This window comes from Gastrolobium bilobum, unplaced genomic scaffold (genome assembly GCF_033153095.1).
Source record: "Gastrolobium bilobum isolate Gb01-03AN ecotype WA unplaced genomic scaffold, APGP_CSIRO_Gbil_v1 utg33134, whole genome shotgun sequence".
NCBI lineage: Eukaryota > Viridiplantae > Streptophyta > Magnoliopsida > Fabales > Fabaceae > Gastrolobium > Gastrolobium bilobum.
The window spans coordinates 52998-74114 of NW_026896225.1; the positions used below are offsets into that span (position 1 = coordinate 52998).

General features: G+C 35.8%; 1 protein-coding gene and 1 non-coding gene across 4 annotated transcripts; one reads left to right on the forward strand and one right to left on the reverse strand.

The window, feature by feature from the left end:
- Positions 1–494: 494 nt before the first annotated feature.
- Positions 495–596, reverse strand: LOC133298351 (small nucleolar RNA R71). Its single transcript, XR_009749787.1, has one exon. It is a non-coding gene; the product is annotated as a small nucleolar RNA R71 (small nucleolar RNA).
- A 6525-nt stretch (positions 597–7121) lies between these two features.
- On the forward strand, positions 7122–12109 carry LOC133298341 (uncharacterized). 3 transcript variants are annotated; one of them, XM_061497607.1, is made up of 11 exons: positions 7122–7280; positions 7421–7509; positions 8176–8735; positions 10049–10110; positions 10291–10374; positions 10452–10532; positions 10653–10792; positions 11043–11136; positions 11222–11288; positions 11733–11795; positions 11879–12109. In XM_061497607.1, exons 4-11 carry the CDS (start codon positions 10049–10051, stop codon positions 11954–11956), a joined length of 669 nt encoding a protein of 222 aa, XP_061353591.1. In that variant the 5' UTR covers positions 7122–7280; positions 7421–7509; positions 8176–8735; the 3' UTR covers positions 11957–12109. The 3 variants fall into 3 exon arrangements, with proteins under 3 accessions (XP_061353591.1, XP_061353590.1, XP_061353592.1); XM_061497606.1 differs by lacking the exon at positions 8176–8735; XM_061497608.1 differs by lacking the exon at positions 8176–8735 and having other exon boundaries at positions 7433–7509.
- Positions 12110–21117: the final 9008 nt, after the last annotated feature.

Sequence of the window (21117 nt, forward strand, 5' to 3'; positions counted from 1 at the left end):
TTTAGGAACAGAAGAAGAATTCAAAGATTAAGATATAATACAATGGTAGAAGTTATAAACAATGGTGACAACGGTAATAATGGGAATAATGTAAATGGAGAAGGACCGAATGAAGAAAGAGGGCCATCCTTGAATGATATGGCTGCTCCCTTCAGGAATGGTCCAAACAGAGATTATATTCCTCCACCTCTTAATGTCCCTAACTTTGAAATAAAACCAGCAATGTTCCAGATGATTATGAATGTCGGTCAATTTCATGGATTGCCCATGGAAGACCCACATAGTCATCTGGACAATTTCACTGAAATGGTTGATAATTTCAGAGTTCAGGGCATTCTAGAAGAAAACATGTGAATGAGGCTATTTCCATTTTTCGTAGCAGGAAAAGCTAAGGAATGGTCAAGGACTTTACCCCCTAATTCAATTACGACCTGGGAGTAACTCACAGAGCAATTTGTAGCTCGATTCTTTCCTCATGTGAAGCAAGCCCAAGTAAGAGCAGACATAGCATCTTTTCATATGTTTGATGGAGAAAGTTTACATGAAGCTTGGGAGCGATATAAGGAGTTGTTGTGAATATGCCCTAACCATGGAGTTTCAGATTGGGAGTTTATTCAAACTTTCTATCATGGGTTGACACCTCAATTAAAGGCCACTGTTGATGCAGTTGCGGTGGAGATCTCTTGGATTTCACTTATGATGAAACAATCCGTTTACTGGAAAAACTATCAAAGAAACATATTTAATGGCCCTCGGAGCGAAGAAATGCTCTCAAGAAAACAGGAATTATGGTGTTGGATACAGCTGATGTCTTCTCTGCAGAGTTGGATTTGCTCAACAACACCATAAAAAACTAGAAACTCATGGAGCAATCTAAACCATCCAACTCACCTGAACAACTTTACTTGAGCCAAACCAGTTAAAATGTTCTATTTGTAATAGACCCCATAAGTCTGGTGAATACGGTAATGATTTAGCTACTGTATGTTATACAGGTGGTTACGACAACAACAACAACAACAAAAGCAATAACCAGTATCAGGGACATAACAACCAAGGTTGGAAGAACCAGAACAATGCTGGAAGCAGTGGAGGGAACTATCAAAATAGAGCCTCATTCCCATGACAAAATAACCAAAACTGGGATAGAAGTGAAGGTAGAGTTCAGCCCCTAAAGACCATGTCCAAGGAATACATGAATCAAAATAATGCTTCTATAAGAAAAATCGAGACACAGGTTGGTCAACTGGCCAATGTTCTTAGCCAAAGACTGCAAGGAGCGCTCCCCAGAGATACAGAAAAACCTTTCCAGGACACTAAGGAGCAGTGCAATGCCATAAACTTGCAGGATGGGAAGATCCTTCTACCACTTGAGCCTTTGGTCCATTCCCATAAGTGTAAAATAGAAAAGCAACCTGAGGAAAAACATGAAGCTGAAGCTCAAGATGAGCAAGTACCTCCAACCACCAAAGCTGATGAGATCCCTGATAAGAACGACAAGGAAGAGGACCAGATGGAACCAACAGATTCATCAGCATAACAAAAAGATGAATCACAAAAAAGTGAAAGTGGGAAAGCAACACCTGTTGCAATTACTTCCAAAGATGCATTAGAGACACAAGATGTTGATAAACCAACGGTTGTACCATCTTATATTCCACCATCTAAAAGGAGGAGCGAGCCAATCAAACCTCCTTTCCCACAGAGGTTAAAGAAACAACATGAAGATAAGCAATTCAGCAAATTTTTGGACTTAATGAAATAGCTTCACATAAATGTACCATTGGTTGAAGCCCTGGAGCAAATGCCTTCATATGCAAAATTTATGAAGGACGTTCTGTCAAAGAAAAGAAAAATTGAGGAATTTGAAACTATAGCTCTAACTGAAGATCGTGCAAATATCTCACAAAAATTCCACCTAAGTTGAAAGATCCTGGAGTGTTCACAATCCCATGCACCATTAGGAAGAATTATCTTATAAGAGCACTATGTGATGTAGGCTAGAGTGTGAACTTGATGCTGGCCTCAATATTCAAGCAGCATGGTCCACTACAATTACTTTGCAACTTGCAGATCGATCCATAGTCAGACCAAAGGGCAAAATAGAAAATGTCTTAGTTCAAGTGGACAAATTCATCTTGCCTGCTGATTTCATCATCTTCGACTTTGAAGCTGTCCAAGAAGTTCCCATAATTCTTGGTAGACCGTTCTTGGCTACTGGTGATGCAGTGATAAATGTCAAAAAATGAGAACTCTCCATGAATGTTAATGGAGAGGAGGTGAAGTTTAACGTCATGAAGGCAATAAAGTTTAGTGAAGACAATACCGAAAAATGCTCCAGAATTTCAACTCTTGATTGGATTATAGCTGAGGAGCAAGGAAAGGAATAAGAAGAGCTGCTGCAATCAGAAATTGGCAAGATAGACCATTTAGGTTTATTGCCTCTTGGTTAGATCATCCCAATTTTAATGATCTGATGCAGGATAAGTGGGATAAAACGATTGATTTTAATCAGATGATCAATGGTTTCGTCCCGCATCTTAAAAAGTGGAACAAGGAGGTGTATGTGAATATAGGCAGGAGGAAGAATATTTTAGTTAAAGACATTGCTTCAGTCCAATTAAAGAGATCTTACGCGGATAGCCTGAACCTTCAAGAGTTGGAGAATAGCTTGCAGAACAGTCTTGACCGAGTGCTTGAGGAGGAAGAAATGCTGTGGTTTCAAAAATCTATGCATAATTGGATTGTTGATGTAGATAAAAATACGAAGTTCTACCATTTGAAGACTGTTATCAGAAGAAGCAGTAATAAAATCTCCAGGCTGCGAAACGAGAATAATCAATGGATTGAAAATGCTGATGAGTTAAAGGAGAATGATTGCAGTTCTTATAAAAATCTGTTTACAGAAGAAATTGAAGATCATAGATGGCTTTCGTCTGCGAATTCCTGGACGTCTTCAACTAGTGAACTTAAGGAAGATATAATCAAAGTTCCTAGTATGGCTGAGGTCACTAGGTTATTGAATGGCATGAATGCTTTTAAGGCTCCGGGATTAGATGGCTTCCCTGTAATTTTTTTCCAAAGACAATGGAGCAATGTGAAGGGACAGGTTTATAAAGCTGCCAATGATTTGTGGTTAAACCCTAATCGGGTAGAGGAGCTTAATAACACCCTTTTGGTTCTGATCCCTAAAGTTAAGAGGCCAGAATGTATCTCTCAGTTCAGGCCAATTTCTCTTTGCCCAGTTTTATATAAGATTCTGTCTAGGGTTATTGTTCATCGGTTGAAACCAGTTATGGATAAGCTAATATCTCCATCTCAGGTTAGTTTTGTCCCGGGAAGACAAATACAAGACAATATTGTGATTGTCCAGGAGCTGATCCATTCAATGCATAAAATGAAAGGCAGAAAAGCTTTTATGGAGGTGAAGATAGATTTAGTTAAAGCTTATGATAGGGTTTCTTGGAAATTTTTACGTAAGACTTTGGAGGAGATTCAATTTCCCATGTCGTTCATTAACCTAATTATGCAGTGTGTTCAAACAACCAAGATCAAAGTCTTGTGGAATGGTGGGAAAACTGAGAATTTTAGCCCTTCTCGAGGTATTCGGCAGGGTGATCCTCTATCTCCATATCTCTTTGTTATTGCATTGGAAAAGTTAACTCATTATTAATACGGCTGTGCTGGGTGGTCTTTGGAAATCGATTCGGGTTGGTAATGGTGGACCTCGAATATCTCATATTGCATTTGCAGATGATCTGATGATCTTTATGGAGGCTAAGGAAGAGCAAATTGACCTCTTATTGAAATGCCTTCACTTATTAGAGGAAGTTTCTAGTCAGAAGCTTAGTGTTGATAAAACAAGTATTTATTTTTCCAGAAACTCTAGTGAGGATGTCATTTCAAGAATCACTCAGAAAAGTGGCTTCAAGCGTGTGAGAAACATGGATAGATACTTAGGTTCTATGATGCAGCATGGTAGAGCTTCTAAGGAGTTATATGCAGGGATCATCGACAAAATTAGAGATAAGATGAATGGTTGGAATCAACAAACTCTTTCGCAGGCTGGTAGAATCACTTTGTCTCAGTCGGTGGTGGCTTCAATGCCTTATTTTCAAATGCAAAGTTGCAAGATCCCAGTGTCTGTTTGTAATGATATTGAGAAAATGCAGAGAAGTTTTATTTGGGGTGATAAGGATGGTAGAAGAGCTAATCATCTTATTAATTGGAGTACCATAACAAGGTCTAAGGATATTGGGGGTCTTGGTCTTAAACGGTTGGAGGTTATGAATGATGCCATGATTGCTAAAAGAGTTTGGAGTTTTTCTAATAATCCTGATCACCTTTGGGTCCAGGTTTTGAATCGAGGAGTAGGAGAGCTGATGGTTTTGTGGTTTGTAATGGTGACTCTTCTTTGTGGAGGAATATGTGTCGCATTTGGAGGATGATGGAGGGGAGACTTAGATGGGAGGTTGGAGATGGTAAGACTATTTCTTTTTGGAAGGACAACTGGCTTTCATTGGATCAGCCTCTTCACGAGCTAGCCATAACTCGATTTCAAATTTTAACTGTGATATGTGTGTAGCTGATATGGTCAATCCAAATGGAGAATGGAATTTCGATTCTCTAGTCCATTGGTTTCCGAGTAGTATTATTGATATTTTTCGTGGGACATTAACACCAGTTGCAGATGATGGTCCTGATAGTAAGCATTGGGATCTAGATGGTGGGAACACTATATCAGTGAAGGAAATTTATAAGGTGCTTGTTGGTTAGGATTCAACTTCTGTTATCGTTGCTGATAGATGGCAGCGGGTGTGGGATTGGAGCGGGCCACAGAGGATAAAGTTGTTTATGTGGAAAGTCTTTCACAAAAAGCTCCTAACTAGAAGTAGGACTGCTCTGTGGGGGAGTGGCAGTGATTTTTGTCCTATTTACTGTGAGGAGGGTGAAACTTTGTTACATGCTATTCGGGAATGTCATGAGGCTAAATCAATTTGGTCTTACTTTGTGCCTTATGATAAGATCGATAATTTCTTCTTTGGAGATGCTGATCATTGGATAGCGTTTAATATTGATATGGACAGGAATAGGATTGAGAATGGTTGGATGACTTTGTTTTTTGTTATTTGTTGGAGAAACTGGAAGTGGAGAAATGAATTGGTGCATGGTTCTACTATTCCTAGTTTGAACGTCAGAAAAGGTATTATTTGTAGCTTAGTGAGTAATATTCAAATTGCTTCGGTCAATGCTCGTGATAGATTGCCAGCAAAGATTTCAATGCAGATGGATATCAGTTGGCAGTTCCCTAGAGTTGGCTATGTAAAGATTAATATCGATGGTACTGCTAGAGGTAACCCTGGTCTAGCTGCTTGTGGGGGTTTGATACGTAATTCGCAAGGTAGGTGGCTGGGGGGTTTTTCTTATAAATTGGGATATTGTTCTTCGTTCAAAGCTGAACTTTAGGGTGTTCTTCGGAGTTTGGAGCTAGCTTGGAATGACGGTTATCACAATATCATTATTGAGAGTGATTCATCTAGTGTGATCACTGTGCTCACCAGGTCGGGTGCAGCAGCCCGTGAGCTCCGTTACACGGACACGTGTCCGACACGGACACGCTCGGACACGCGGTCAAAATTTGGGGACACGCGGTCAACTCTCCGACACGTTCCGACACGCGGTCAATATTTGGGGACACGCGATCAACATTTGGGGACACACTCGGACACGTTTTTTTTTTTTTTTTTTTTAATCTTAATTTTATTTTGTGAACTAAATATAAAAGAAATAATTTATAAATTAATTTTTTTCTGTTATAAAATTTGACATTAAAAATTAACAAACTACGAAAAATTATTTATATTTATATTTATGTATGAAATTTAAATATTTAATTGGTTATATGACTTATTATGAATTCTTATATGTATTAAATATAAATCATATTATATATATTAAAAATTTTATTTAATATCAAAACATGTCCCAACGTCTCCAAATATGACATTTTTTAGAATTAACGTGTCGGCGTGTCGTGTCGTGTCCCGTGTCCGTGTTCGTGCATCATAGTCCGTGAGTGTCATCTGATTACTCGTATACGGACATGGATCAACAGAAGCTGGTCAGTTACTCTGATGCATTCTTATAGGGAAGGAAATGTCTGTGCAGATTGGTTGGCGAATAACATGTTGGATACGGATGATTACATTACGTATCACTTTTGGAGGGATCCTCCCCCTGGTATTCTGCATCTTCTTCTTGGTGACTTTACTGGTGCCAGTAGGTCAATGGTACCATTTTCTAAAACGCCACCGTTTTCTGGCTCCTCATGGCGAACTGGATCAACCCCTTCTCGCTGCATAGTATATAAATTGATATCTAATTTTGAAGCGTGTAATTTATTTTTTTTACTTGCATTTTTTTCTCGCACCATTTTTTTATTTAATTAGTGATGTTTTATATTTAATTTATAATTTAGTATTTTACATATTAAAGACATTTTTTAAATTTTATATAATGAGAATATTTTTATCGTAATTAAACAACACATATTGTAACTATAATATATTTAGGCTGTAATGTTTAGGGTTTAGGTTTCTATATTGAATGTTTAAACCCTAATGTTTTATATTAAATGTAGATACATTATCTACATTCGTTTCAATTATTTTGTATTGAAAAATTAAAAAATTATAATAAAAAAATTATTATAATCTTAAAATAAATTATAATTATAAAAATATCTTAATTTCTGACTCAAAATAATGTCATTTATTTAATATAGATAAATTATTTACTTTAATGATAGAAAAGTGAATCCATAAATTTAACTGATAAATTTAAAATCATACAAGCTAAGGGATACATGTTAGCAAGTAGTGGGTAAGAAGTCATCTGAAGCACAGACGCAACCTTTTTCGGGAAAAAAGCGTGGCGGACATTGACACGTGTTCGACACACGGTTAATTTTTTAAGACACGTTGATTAGAGGGACACACGATTTTGACCGAATCCGACACAAGGTCAACTTATTTGAACACGTTTTGTAAAAATAAAAAAAAAATTACAATTTAAAAATAAAAGAAAAAAAAATTAATAAAAATTATTGGATTAGAAGCCTATGTTCTGTCTTCACGCTGGACGGCGCTGCTACTCCTTTTCTTCTTCATCTTCTCCGTCGCCTCTCGCTCTCGCTCTCGCCTCATCTCTGCTCGTCGTCTACGTCTCCGGTCCGAATCAGAAACCGTTCCTTCCTTTGATTTTGATTTCAACTGTTTAAGGTATGTAATGTTCTTAGGATTCTTTTGACCACAAATTATTAGAAACCGTTCCTTCTTCGTCATCGCCTCTGGACGCGATTTTGATTTCAATTAAATGGCAGATATTCTTATGATTATTATTTATTATCCGCTCATGGCAGCTATGCATACAGAGAGTCGCTGTCACTCCCAAGTGAATGTGGTGTAAGCATGAAAACACCACCAACAGAGACAAACCAGAAGAATTGCGGTATGTAATGTTCTCTAATTCTTTTGACCATTTGATTCCAATTTATCGAGAATTGTGAAGTTATGAGAAATGATGAGTTTTGGTGGGAATTTACGAATGCTGTGGAAAATAATCACCTGGTGCCTTTTGCTCTAATTTATTGTATTTAGGTGCCTTTTATTTTCTATAATTTATTTTTAATGTGATATCTCTAACTTTGACTTGAATTTATGGAGATATTGATGATATTAATCAGGTGACATAATATTGTTGATTTTAATAATCTGAAAGGCTTGAAACTATTGATGATGTGATTTGAATGTTTTTCTTGTCCTTTTTTTGTAACTTGTTCATCTCTCTATTCATCTTTCAACTGTTGATGTACAATTTATTATCTTAAAAGCTGGTGATTATCAGTCTTGTGTCTCTTGTTGCTTGTCTGTTGGTGAAGAATTAAGATACAATCTAAGTTTCTGGAAATGGAAGTTACTGAACCTTGGAATTGTTTCTCTTTCAAATCCTTTGCATTGTATATTTTTTAATATATTATGGTAGAAGTTTTGTGTGATCAAGATGATTTTGATTCCTTTTATGGAGATGAAGAAGGTCTAGATAGATGAATTAATTGCAGAATATGATTGACAGAATGTTCAGACAGGGTGTTTTGACATTGATGGTAACTTATAGGGAGTGAAGGAGATTTTTCAACAAAAAAGTGCTGAGGCTGAAAAAACTGTTTGTTTAGGCTTCGAAGATTCCAGAAAAGGCAAGATTAATTATGAAGATGATGAAGGTCTACTTCCAGATGGTTTAAGAATTCAGGAAGTGTGTGTTGACCTTGATGGTGATTTACAAGGAGTGAAGGAGCTTTTTCAACAACAAAGTGTTGGGGTTAGCAATACTTTAAGTTTAGGCTGTCTACCTGCCATAGAGGACAAGAATAGTCTTGTAGGGGGTCATTCTATTAATACTGGTTGTGAAAAAGGAATTCTGCCTTGTCTATATGTTGAAAAGCTGAAACCTTTTGGCCAACATTTGAGGGCATTGGACGTGGAAGTTATTCTATGAGGTCTTGAAGCGATGCAAGTGATTTGCGTGATCCACAATCACTTCTTGGTTCAATGGAGTTAGAGAGCTTCAAAGATTAGCAACACAACAACAGTAAATTATGGAGGGCCGAAAGGAATTAGAAGGCTTAATTAGGTTCTTTTGAGGCTTTTGGATTGTCTTCTTTGTTGAACACAAAGGTGGTGGTGCTTTTTTGTTTATCTTAATATTAGCTTATCCCTTTTGTTGTGTGTGTTGTGCGGAGTGAGTTTCCAAAGAGAGTTTTGGGGCATTTGTGGTGGCTTCCTTATCTATTTTATCCTTGGGTTATGATTTTTTACCCTCAGCTTTGTTGTTTGTTTTGGAGGACCTTCCTTTTATTTTCTCCTTCCTATCTATGTGTGTGTGTGTTCAGATATACAGTTTTATCTTTTATCTTTACCAAACAATTTACAGCTTCAAAATTGGCCTATTATCGCGGACCATTTTGAACAAGCTTTTCATAATTTAAAATTTGATGTTAATTAATAATTTTTTCCTGTAGATATTTATTGGTAGCTCCATAACATTCTTAATAGAGCAACATAATTTGAGTTACGCAAGCTCATATCCTGAGACAATGTTGGGGGTCAACAATGGTAATTCTGTGTTTCCTGTTTTCTTGGATGAGACTTAATTTCAGTATCAAATTAATGCAGCAAATCAGCTGCAGTTGTTTGTAAATAGTAAGTTTTCTCCTTCATTTTGCCATGAAATAATGAAATTAGAATGGGGTATCTCTTCCTTGTTTGTTGGACTTAACGCTTTTTTTATTAGAATATGTTTGTCTTTGCTGGTTCACTGTTTATAATGTTTCTTGCTATAATTTTCTTTGCCTGTATTCTTACACAAGTACTACTTTAAATATTGTACTTAAAATACTGTCCACCTTTAGCCTTATATTTGCCACAGACATGATTATGGCCTCTTTCCTCCGAAAAAGGAGGGAATGCAAGATTCTGGATTATGACTTCTTGTTGTTACATATGTAATTCTTGTTCTTGTGCGATATGTGTGGGCCTTATGTTATGGGTAATGGTAAGTACTGATTTCTTCACCTACTTACCATACACCTTTAGCCTTATATTTGACGCAGACATGATTATGGCATCTTTCCTCTGAAAAAGGAGGGAATGCAAGATTCTGGATTATGACTTCTTTGTATTCCATGATCCATGTGTAATTTTTTCCTTTTGCGATATGTGTGGGCCTTTTGATATGGGTAATTGTAAGTACTGATTTCTACACCTACTTATCATGCATCAGCTCTAATAAATATTGATATTGAAAGTTTTAAACCTTAATAATTCTAAAGTGACCTTTACATGGCATTTTATAAGCCAAAATGCATGTAACTGAAGGTCCTTCTTCTTACTTGAAATCTTGAATCATGTACCATGTCAAAAGCAATTGCAAATTAATGATGAAACTGAATAACTGATTGTTATTTTCCCTTTGAACCAATCATCCTTAGATGCCTCGTTACAAAGATGAGCCCCCAGCGGTTCGCGTCTACACTGTCTGCGATGAATCCAGGTCACTTTCTATTAAAATACCCTTCTTTTCATTTACCCATAAAATTCTTTCTTTCTTATATATATATATATATATATATATATATATATATATATATATATATTTTTTTTTTTTTTTTTTTTCCTTTTCATTCTCTGAACAGTTGGAAGCTTATTGTATTCTTTGGTTTGGAGGGTGCAGATATTTGACTGTGAAGAACGTTCCAGCATTAGGTTGTGGGGATGATTTGCTGCAACTGTTTTCATCTCATGGAGAAGTTGAAGAGTAATTTTGTTTCCTCACTTTGCAAAAACTGCTTCTTTCATTCATGTTTTTTATTTGAATCCTTTTTCTGTTTCCAGGTGTAAGCCAATGGATGCAGAGGATTGTGAGCCATTCACTGATGTCTATTGGATCAAATTCCGCCTTTTCAGCAGTGCCAGGTTCCGTTCTGTTTTTTTCCCTTGCCAGATGAAATAGTTATATTATAAATTTGAGTGTAGGGTATGTTATGTTGAGATGATTGAGTTGAGGGAGCATCTTATTTCCATCTATCATTTCAGGTTTGCGAAAAGAAAATTGGATGATTTTGTTTTCCTCGGGAATCGACTGCAGGTTTCATATGCTCCCCATTTCGAGAGCCTCTCCGACACAAAGGATAAATTAGAGGGAAGAAGAAGGGAGGTTTTAGCGCGATTGAACCGTAAGTTAAAGCCTGCAATGGTTGCATTTCAAACTTAGGCATATTATATAGGACACATGTTGGACTCATGTAATCAGACTCGTGCAAATATAAGTAAGGCTGCATGTTATAAACCCTGCCCAGAGTAGGAGTTTTATAGCACAGGGTTGCCTTTTTATATTATAAAGGATACACAAATGCTTATTATATGAATTGCTATAAAGGCATTTTTATCATTATCTACTTATCCATGTGTTCCTCATGATATCAGCTAGAAGATCCAAAGAGACTACAGCCTCAAGCTCCGGACCTCTGATTGCCTCAATGACTAGTTGCGTATCAGAACATTTAGATCCTAATGAAAGGTAATTTATTTTCTGTCTGCACTCTGCAATCCCGTGCTTCCTGTTTAAGGCAACGTGAATAGGTGATTCTCTTTTCTCACTGCAGGGATGTAGAATTCGAAGGAAGGTCACGCAGTGGTAATCTTCCAATAAGAACGGTTTCCTCTAATGAGGTTTGTTGCTTCTTTGTCATGCACATATTAAAAAATTTACTCTGTTCTACTTACTCTCACTTTTGAATTGAAGGAAACATTTTGGGTGGGGAAATGAACGAATTTTTTCCTTGGTTTTTAATGTTGCTGGAATATTTGCCAGGGCAATTTTAAGTAAATCGAGTTTCTTGTCGTTATTAACCTAGTCTCTGAGGACCAATTGGAAGAAACCTATGTTCAGTAGTATGTTTTAAATGTTCAGCTATCTTCATATCTCTGATGTAAATTCTTTTTTCACAGTAGTAGTTTTTGTTGCAATCTGTTGGTACCTGGATTTGTGGATCTGATATTATACTTTCCCGTTATTAGATATATTAATCTTGCTCTTACTTGGATGTTATGTGCAAAGCGAAAGGAATACTTGCTTTTTATCTATTACCTCATACTAACATGTTCTATAAACAGGATTATTTTGCTTCGCATTCCATGAATCAAACTGTGAGGTTTGTACGGGATAAGCTTGATAAGGTGATGTATAGTATACTACTGCATAATATGTTTTTGGAGTCTTCGTATAGTGTTGAACTTTGACAGAATTTCTTCTCATCCAGATTCGGTCTAGCAGCGAGCATCTACCAGCTGGATCTGCATCAAAGAAAACACGAGTTGATAATAGGAGGAGGATTTAATCTGTATAATTGGAAAGCAGTAAGTAATTGTGATGTTAGTACAGGTTCTTTGAGAGAGCCTAGTAGATATAGCAGTGGTTCCTAGCGAGTGGTTTTTCAGGCTTCATTTGTGTTAAATCAAAGTTTTCCAATATCGCAAAAGCTAGTTATCTTTACCTTGACTCTGATAATCATTGTAGGATCAAATGTTTATTAGTAACCGAAAGCAATAACTATTAAATAAGAGTGTAGTTCTTTTTCCTTAAATCCATTAGCAAGCGTTTTCTGACTTTTTTTGATGTTTCTTAAATTGTAGGAGATAAAATTATTTTTTACATACACATAAAAATGTACGGGGCTTATGTGAGGTAATGTGAAGAGAATGGAGAAAAAAAAATGAGTCTCGTACACTTTTATGATATGTAGGAGATAACATTATCTCTTACACACTGATTTTAAAAATTAAACCCTAAGTTATTATACATATACAGATATACTGATTTTAAAAATTATAAAATTCGCGTAAAATATTTTATGATATTATTAATTTAATTAGGGTATTATGTCAAAATATTCTTATTATACATATTTATTTTGTCCATACTATATAAAAAATTTAGAACTTTTTCGTAATCCCGTTTCATCCTTTATCAAATTGAAGGTATATGAATTCATTGAGTTCAGATAACTTTTTAGGATAGCTGGATTCATAGTTATATTTTTTATTATAAGTTTATGTGATGAAAAAATTAAATATATATATAATATTTTATTAATAAGAGATAATGAGTTTCAGTTTGATAAAAGAAAAAAATAAAAAATCATTATTAATATCTAGTAAAAAATTTGCATTAGTATTTATTTAAATTTGGCACCTACAAATACAATCCAGTGTGAAAGCATCTTGTCACTGGTTAACATGGGAAACAAATTGTTGGGAATTGTTCTTTAAGCTTAAGCAAATAAAATGATTTACATATAGGTAGGTGGTGACTGGTGAGTTTGTCCAGTGTGAGGTATCTGGTGTCCTCAGTGAAGACAACAATAAGGAACAGACCATCAAAGTCATGTAGTCATGCTTGAAGGTGTATAACTTAGAGGAGACAAGGAGGTTGGAAATGATGAATTTGATAGAACTGCCAGAAGCATGAAAAGAATGAAATACATAATATATATCTGAACCGCAAATTCCTCAAACTACTAATCCGAAAAAGAAGGTTATCAAATTCCCCTACATCGTATATTTGGTCCTTTTTTTTTTTTTCACTTTTAGTCCTTTCTATCACTGTTAAAAGAAAAAGAAAAAACGTATCCAAAAAAAAAATAGAAAAAAATAAGACAAATGATAAATAGAAGAAAAAGAAATTAGTTTTGTAAGTTTCCATCAGTTCTTTTTTTTCTTCAATGTGTTGTGCTTAGTTTATTTTCTTCTTTTTTTGATTTAGACATATTTGATCTTATTTTTTCTTATACTTTTTTTTGTTTCTTCTTTTTGATTTAGACTATTTTCATTTTTTTAACTTTTAGATTTTTTTTACTTCTATCACAAATTTATTTTCTTCTTTTTGATTTAGTTATATTTGATCTATTTTTTCTATTTTCATTTTTTTTTTTACTTTTAATCTTTTATGTAAGTGTTATAAGTTTTTATTATATTTAATTTTTTTTTCTTTTTTCTTTTTTGTTCTCACTTTATTTTCTTCAAGAAATAGGCAAATTACTTAAGTTTCTAACGGTATTAAGGATGAATTTGATTATAAAAATCATAGGGGAGTAAGTAATTAAAAAAAATAAAAAATAAATGTTTCAAAGCAAAAATATATGGAAATTTTTTAAGTTTTCCCTTATTTTCAACATATTTATTTACGAAGGACATATATTAAAACTTAAATTTTATTTATTTTTATTTTTTTTGTATGTAAAAACTTAAATTTTATTGGATTTGATGTAAAAGGAAACGGGTAAGCTGGGAGTAGCGTATCTGCGTATGTAATTCTATTTTGTTTAATTAATAAGTGTAACGCTAGTTCTACTTTGTTTAATTTAAAAGTGTAACATACGCAGCCATAATAGTGTTGGCCACACTTTAAAAAGGCACACAGTCTTCCATTTTCTTCAAATATTTTCAATACCTTCAAATCATCTCTACCAATTATTAAATACAATAAAACAAAGGGTACTTCTTTTCTCATGTTGTAAGAGAATTCTTTCTCTTACTATAGACACAAGATGCGATGGGTCCCACCTCTCATTAAAAAAAAAAAAAAAAAAAAGTTGTTGCACACATTTTGATGTATCACTAGTAGGAGAAATAATTCTCCTATAACATGAGAATTCTTTCCCCCTAAAACAAATCACAGTAACTTCCTCAATCCTTAAAAAATAATGGAAATGCTTTACTAGCGTAGTGAGAGAATATAAATGATTCCAAGACATTTGTTATCATTTATATTCTCTTTCCGTGTTACAACCCATCTCAACGTAAGGCCCAAGAAAATTAGCAAGAGGCCCAATTATATGGATCAGTACAAGTGTTAGAGAAAAGACATGAGTCAATTTAATTTTCGTTTTTCCTATAAGTGTTGGTAGTCTATGATATGTAATATGTGGGGTACTCAGGTAATAGTTAGCCTTGAGTCAGTTAAGAATTTGTCAGAATGTATTAAAGCTTTGATGAGTAAGGAAAATGACATGAAAAGTTTGACAATCTCTTCTCTCTTCTGCTATTTTCTCTCTCTTTCTCTTTCCTCTTCTCCCTATTCTTAAAAATTCAAGAATATTCCTAACAATTTGGTGCTTTCATTGCACTCAATTCCCTCCCAAAATTCATGGCAAAAAACACTCGATTAAAAGATGTTACAAATCATATGGATAATCTGCAAATGGAAGTCAATCAACGCACTGATGAATTGCAACATCGTTTGGAGATTTCTAAATCAATCCGTGAACAACAATTCTTAAACCTTCAAGAATCCCAATCACAAGTACAAGAAACTCTCACGTGTCTTCTGGCTCTTCAACAACAAAACTCGGGAAGCATCTCTTCCACGAGTATCTTAGGGGCTGGACCACACAATCACAATAATAATTCAGGATCAGACACACACAGATTCCGTCAAATTAAGATTGAGTTTCCCAAATAGCTAGCCCTCTGACGGATTTACTCACAAAAGAGGGAATCATTGGTCTGAGGAAACAGCGACAGCCTTTCAGAAACTAAAGACACAGCTCACTTCAACTCCAACTCTGGTCCTTCCTAACTTCAAGGAACCTTTTACCATTGAAACTGATGCCTCGGGTGTGGGCATAAGTGTTGTGTTATTGCAGAAGGGCCACCACCCCATCGCATTTTACAGCCGCAAATTATCCCCAACCATGAGGGGTAAATGGCGTCAATATCTTCTGGGGGTTCCCTTTACCATTTGCACCGACCACCAGAGCCTCCATAACATGATGAATCAGGTGATTCAGACACCTGAACAACAACAATTCCTCTCAAAGTTGTTGGGATTCAACTATACTATAATTCACAAGTCAGGCAGGACCAACAAGGTGGCTGATGCCTTATCCCGCCACCCCAATAATCAATCAAATGCAAATTGTCCCCTATTGGTAGCTTTCACAGTACCTATCAGTGATTACAGAGAGATATTACGGGATGAACTGAAGAGAGATCCATATGCTTCCTCTATTTTCCAGACCCTCAATAACAACCTCGCAGCACTACCTCAGTGGCGTTTTAAGGACAACTTATTGTATCATCATCGACGACTCTTCTTACCAGCTGAGTCATAGTTGATTCCTCATCTACTGCAGGATCGCACTCCTCGGTACAAGGTGGACACTCAGGAGTCATAGGTACACTAACACGAATCAGCCAGAATTTTACCTGGAAATCAATCAGAAAAAATGTTAAGAATTTTGTGCAAAATTGTGAAATCTGTCAAAAGATTAGGCCACCCAATCATTACCCATTGCGATTGCTTCAATCCATTTCTCCACCAGACCAAATTTGGACAAACTTGGCAATGGATTTTATTACCCACCTGCCTAGTTCATCTGGATTCTCTGCCATACTGGTAGTGATTGACCGCTTCTCCAAAGGTGCCCACTTTGTTCCTTTACCGCCTTAGTACACAGCATACAAAGTAGCACAAGTTTTCTGGAACACGATTGGAAACATGGAATCCCCCACTCCATTATATCTGACCGTGACCCCAATTTTCTAAGTAACTTTTGGCGAACTATCTTTCAACTACAAGGAACCAGTCTCAGGTTCAGTTCCGCATATCACCCCCAAACAAACGGAGTCACAGAGAGGTTGAACAGAAGCTTACAACTCTACCTTCGTGCCTTTACACATGACTTTCCCTCGTCTTGGGTCAAGCACTTAGCATAAGCCGAATACCATTACAACAACACCATTTATAGCTCTACGAGCATGTCCCCTTACCACATCATATTCGGTAAACCTCCACCAAATATGCTAGCATACACATTGGGGTCTTCATCAAATGAGGCGGTAGATTTAGAAATGACAACGCGAGCAGACATCATCGCAAGAGTAAAAATTCATCTGATTAGGGCTCAGCAACATATGAAATCAGTCGCAGACAAAAAAAGGAAATATATTACCTTTGAGCTTGGAGATCAAGTCCTGTTACGTCTTCAACCATATCGACAGCTGTCGGTGCAACGAAGTTCATCCCATAAGCTTAGCCTGAGATACTACGGGCCCTTTAAAGTCATGGAGCGGATAGGTCCAGTAGCATACCGATTGGACCTCCCTGCGTCCTCACGCATACACCCAGTGTTTCATGTGGCTTTACTGCGACCATTTCATTCCACCCAAACACCTCAAATTCATCAACTTCCTCATTCACTGACAGAATTTTCACCCATTCATAGACCCAAGGCTGTTGTGGCATCTCGGACCATTTGGCACAACGATGTCCAAATACCACAATTCTTGATCCAGTGGGAGGGTCTACCCCTAGAAGATTCAACCTGGGAAGATAAACGAGAAGTCAGGGAAAACCCTTCCCTTTTACCCGAGATTCCACCGAAAATAGAGCCAAGCTTGGAGCTCTCACCTTCCAAAACCCAATCCACACATCCACAAGAACCGAAAGCCACAATCTTGCAATCATCTCCTCGTAAAGGAGTAATCTTCTCAGAGCCCTCTGTTGCTGACTTAGAGTTGACAGACACACAACAACGCAACCCTAACATTCAATTAGAGTCACCACCGCCAATTGCAATCACAGCCATCCACCTCAAACCCAATCCCATTCATCCAACAGCTGTTAATGACCTCTTTCCAGCTCGCCACCAAACCACCGAAAAAACCACACTTGTCACTACTATTGACCAGGACAGCCCATATTCCAGCCACCTCAGGGACGAGGCGGATTTCAACAGGGAGGGGATGTTACAACCCATCTCAATGTTAGGCCTAAGAGGGTTAGCAAGAGGCCCAATTATCTGGATCAGTACAAGTGTTAGAGGAAAGACATGAGCCCATTTAATTTCCATTTTTCTTATAAGTGCTGGTAGTCTATGATATGTAATATGTGGGGTACTTAGGGAATAGTTAGCCTTGAGTCAGTTAAGAATTTGTTAGAATGTATTAAAGCTCTGATGAGCAAGGAAAATAACATGAAAAGTTTGACAATCTCTTCTCTCTTCTGCTATCTTCTCTCTCTTTCTCTTTCCTCTTCCCCCTATTCTTAAAAATTCAAGAATATTCCTAACATTATGTATTTCTTCCCTTCAAATATTGATAGGTATAAATTTAGGAGTAATAATTTTCAACATGACCTACTGACAAGACACAAACACGATACGAAAAATTCGTGTTCGGGTCGACCCGTTTTCAAATTTGTGTCGTGACTTTGGATTGACAAAAATTTGTGTCGTGTCGCGTGTCAACCAACGAACTCAAAATTGACCCGTGTTCATATTCCTACAGGTTATTCATGTCGTGTTGTAAACAGATTATTCATATCTTATCGTGTTATGTCGACCAGCATAATAAGTGATACGGTTTGGAGTTGATGGGTTATTCGAGTTGTGTCATATCGTGTCAACCCACATAATAAGTGACACGCTATATGTAACATCACGTTCCAGACCGGTCCGTTAACATACATATGGTAAAAAAGCAGCATAAATATATGCCTAAACGGAAGCCTTATATGTACATGTCAATCAATACAGAGTGTAAACATACGAACAAATTTATTTCTTTATTTATCTTTACCTAAAGCCTATAATAATCCTTTTTAAATTACTTACTTATCTGTGCAATCCCAAACCTGCACAGAACTCTTACTTACTTAATCAGTGACCATACCTAACGATCATCAACTATCCGAATATGATTACTAGTACCATTTCGGACAGAAACTTAAAGACAACATAACAGCTATAAACTGGACTAACCAGAGATCAGTTCCCCCAATAATCTTCAACCTGTAATCCAAAAAAGTCCAATATACTAAATATCCATATTAACAAATTCAGAACACATTCATGGACTCCTACTCAACTTGGCTCCATGCCAATCTTAGTAAACTTAACTTGTACATATCTATAATCTCATGTCGATTCTTATAAACATAACATATAGATATATCGCTCATAACCATACATTCATCCACTACTCATAATATAAAACATAAACATATGGGAAAAAGGTGTATCATTTTAAATGACACACCTTACATCCTTTCACTCGCACAAAGAGATGGGACCCACATCTTTAAAAAAATTTCCCCCACTCTCTCTCCTATGATTTATCTCTTTCTCTCATTTAAAATGACACAACTTTGTATCCTTTAAAATGATACACACTTTTCCCTAAACATATATACATATACTATTTCCATAACAATAATCGACTAACCTATTGCTATGTCTACTAACAATCATAAATATATCTCCTTAGAGAGCTTAACTACGACCTGAGTACCTGAAAACATTAACCCCAGACAGAGTGAGATATGAAGTATCAGTTAGCTCAAGGTTTATGGAAGGATTCTCCGCCCCTGAGTTCATTTCCTGCATGAAAGGTTAGAACACATAACATAGCAGAAACATATATCTTAACTTATCCAAATCTTAAAGACTTATCTTAATACACATGAACCTGAACACATATCTTGATACTCATAATATCTTAACACATAACTTAATACCTACTGATCCTTAACCTAGACTTAATACCTACATATCCTAAACCATAATTGAAGACATACAAATTCGTAATCATGATTTAACATATAAATCATAAATACTTAATTCAATGAACACAAATCCTACTATCCCGTATGGTTATCCTAATGGATTCATACACTAGCCGAAGCTACACCCTCTATACTTGATATATACATACTATAATCTCCTATATAAATCCCCTAGGATTCTATCATGAAGTTAAACCTCAAACAATAAATAATTCTGAACACTTGAGCCTTCACAATTGTTCTAAAGAACCAATCCCTTACGGAGACTTCATATAATTTATCACGTAATCACTCACATAATCCGATCATATTTCCCGGTCAATTATCTGGTCACCAAATCAAATCATTATACCCAGTCACATACTCGATCGTAATGTCAAACTTTAATACATAACGACAAGAAGTATTTTCCCAATATGGAAAAATCTGTATTATCATACATAACATATCCATGTAAATTCATACATAATATATTTGTATAAATCATACATAAAATATCCTTATAAAACCATACACAACATATTCGTCTTTCATATAAACATGCTAAGATATGACAATCTGAAAATGTAAGTCCTGCCTCAAATAGTCCATACCTACATCTAGGGGTGAAACTGGGCCGGGCCGGCCTACAAGGGCTTACAGCTCGGCCTACATCAGGCTAGACCTGACCTAGTATATTTTGTATAATAGGCCGGACTCGGGCCTTAAAAAAGTATGTTTAATAAAAAGGCCGTAGGCCCACTTTCAAAAGGTCGGGCCTATAAGCCTACAGGCCGGCCTATATTGTACTATTTATTTTAAATAAAATAAAATAAAATAGAGTAAGTATGCCTTGAAGAAGAAAAAAAAAGATATAAATTTAATCAATTGCAATTATTTATAACTTAATCATATTCGATTATATTTTAACAGAAATCTTACTTTATTTCTTATATAGGAGGAACCAACATCTCAACATGTTAGATTGTGTATATGAATATATTAAAAGATTTTTGGCAGAGGTTATACTTACTACAAACATCATGATGTGTTTGTTGGATTCATGTAGTTATTTTAATTTACATAGTATGGATTTGTTTGTTGGATCTGATGAAATATATGTTATTTAATTTGACCATTTTGCTTTTGAAAATGACTTAAATGCATATTGTATTAGTTTTGTTATGATTCATAATTCTGTTTGGACGTTGAAATTATGATTTTTGGTGTAGTAACAAAATTTGAGTACTTTGTAAAGTTGATTCATGGTTCTGCTTAGAAGTTAAAAATTAACAGGCTAACAGGCCAAGTTAGGCCATTTCTTTTTTTCATAAATCGGCCAAACAAGGCTAACAGTTAGACTCATACTAGGCTTGGACCGGGCCAAATTGAAATTTTTTGACGTAGGCTTGGACTTTTCGGGGCAAAGCTCGGCCCAGCCCAACCCAACCCACTTTCACCCCTACGTCTCTAAGCAACATAGTACTCACAGAACCATAATATAACATAATCTCCAGGCATCCTAGTACTCACGGAGTATGTTCATTGGCCAAGAACCGTAATGACATATTTTCATACGTACCTATTCAGACATAATAGCGTAACATATAACATATCCATGATGTGTGTTTTCCAAAACAGAAATTCCACACGTGAAGTATTCCCCAAAATAGCAACTGTAACATAACATGTAGCATATATATAACATATACACCCACTTAATGCTTTCTTGTGAACTCTTATTTTTTGCTTCTCTTCTTTCTTTATGAAAAAACTTAGTCAAACCCAATTTTATAAAACCTCTTCTCATAAAATGAGCTTTTTCTTTATAATGAAGAAAAATGAAAAAACCTCCCAAGAGGAGCTTTTCATAATATGTGTTTTAACTTTTTGAATTCTTATATTTATTTTTCAATTTTACTATTATTCTACACAATTTTTTATAAATTTTATCAT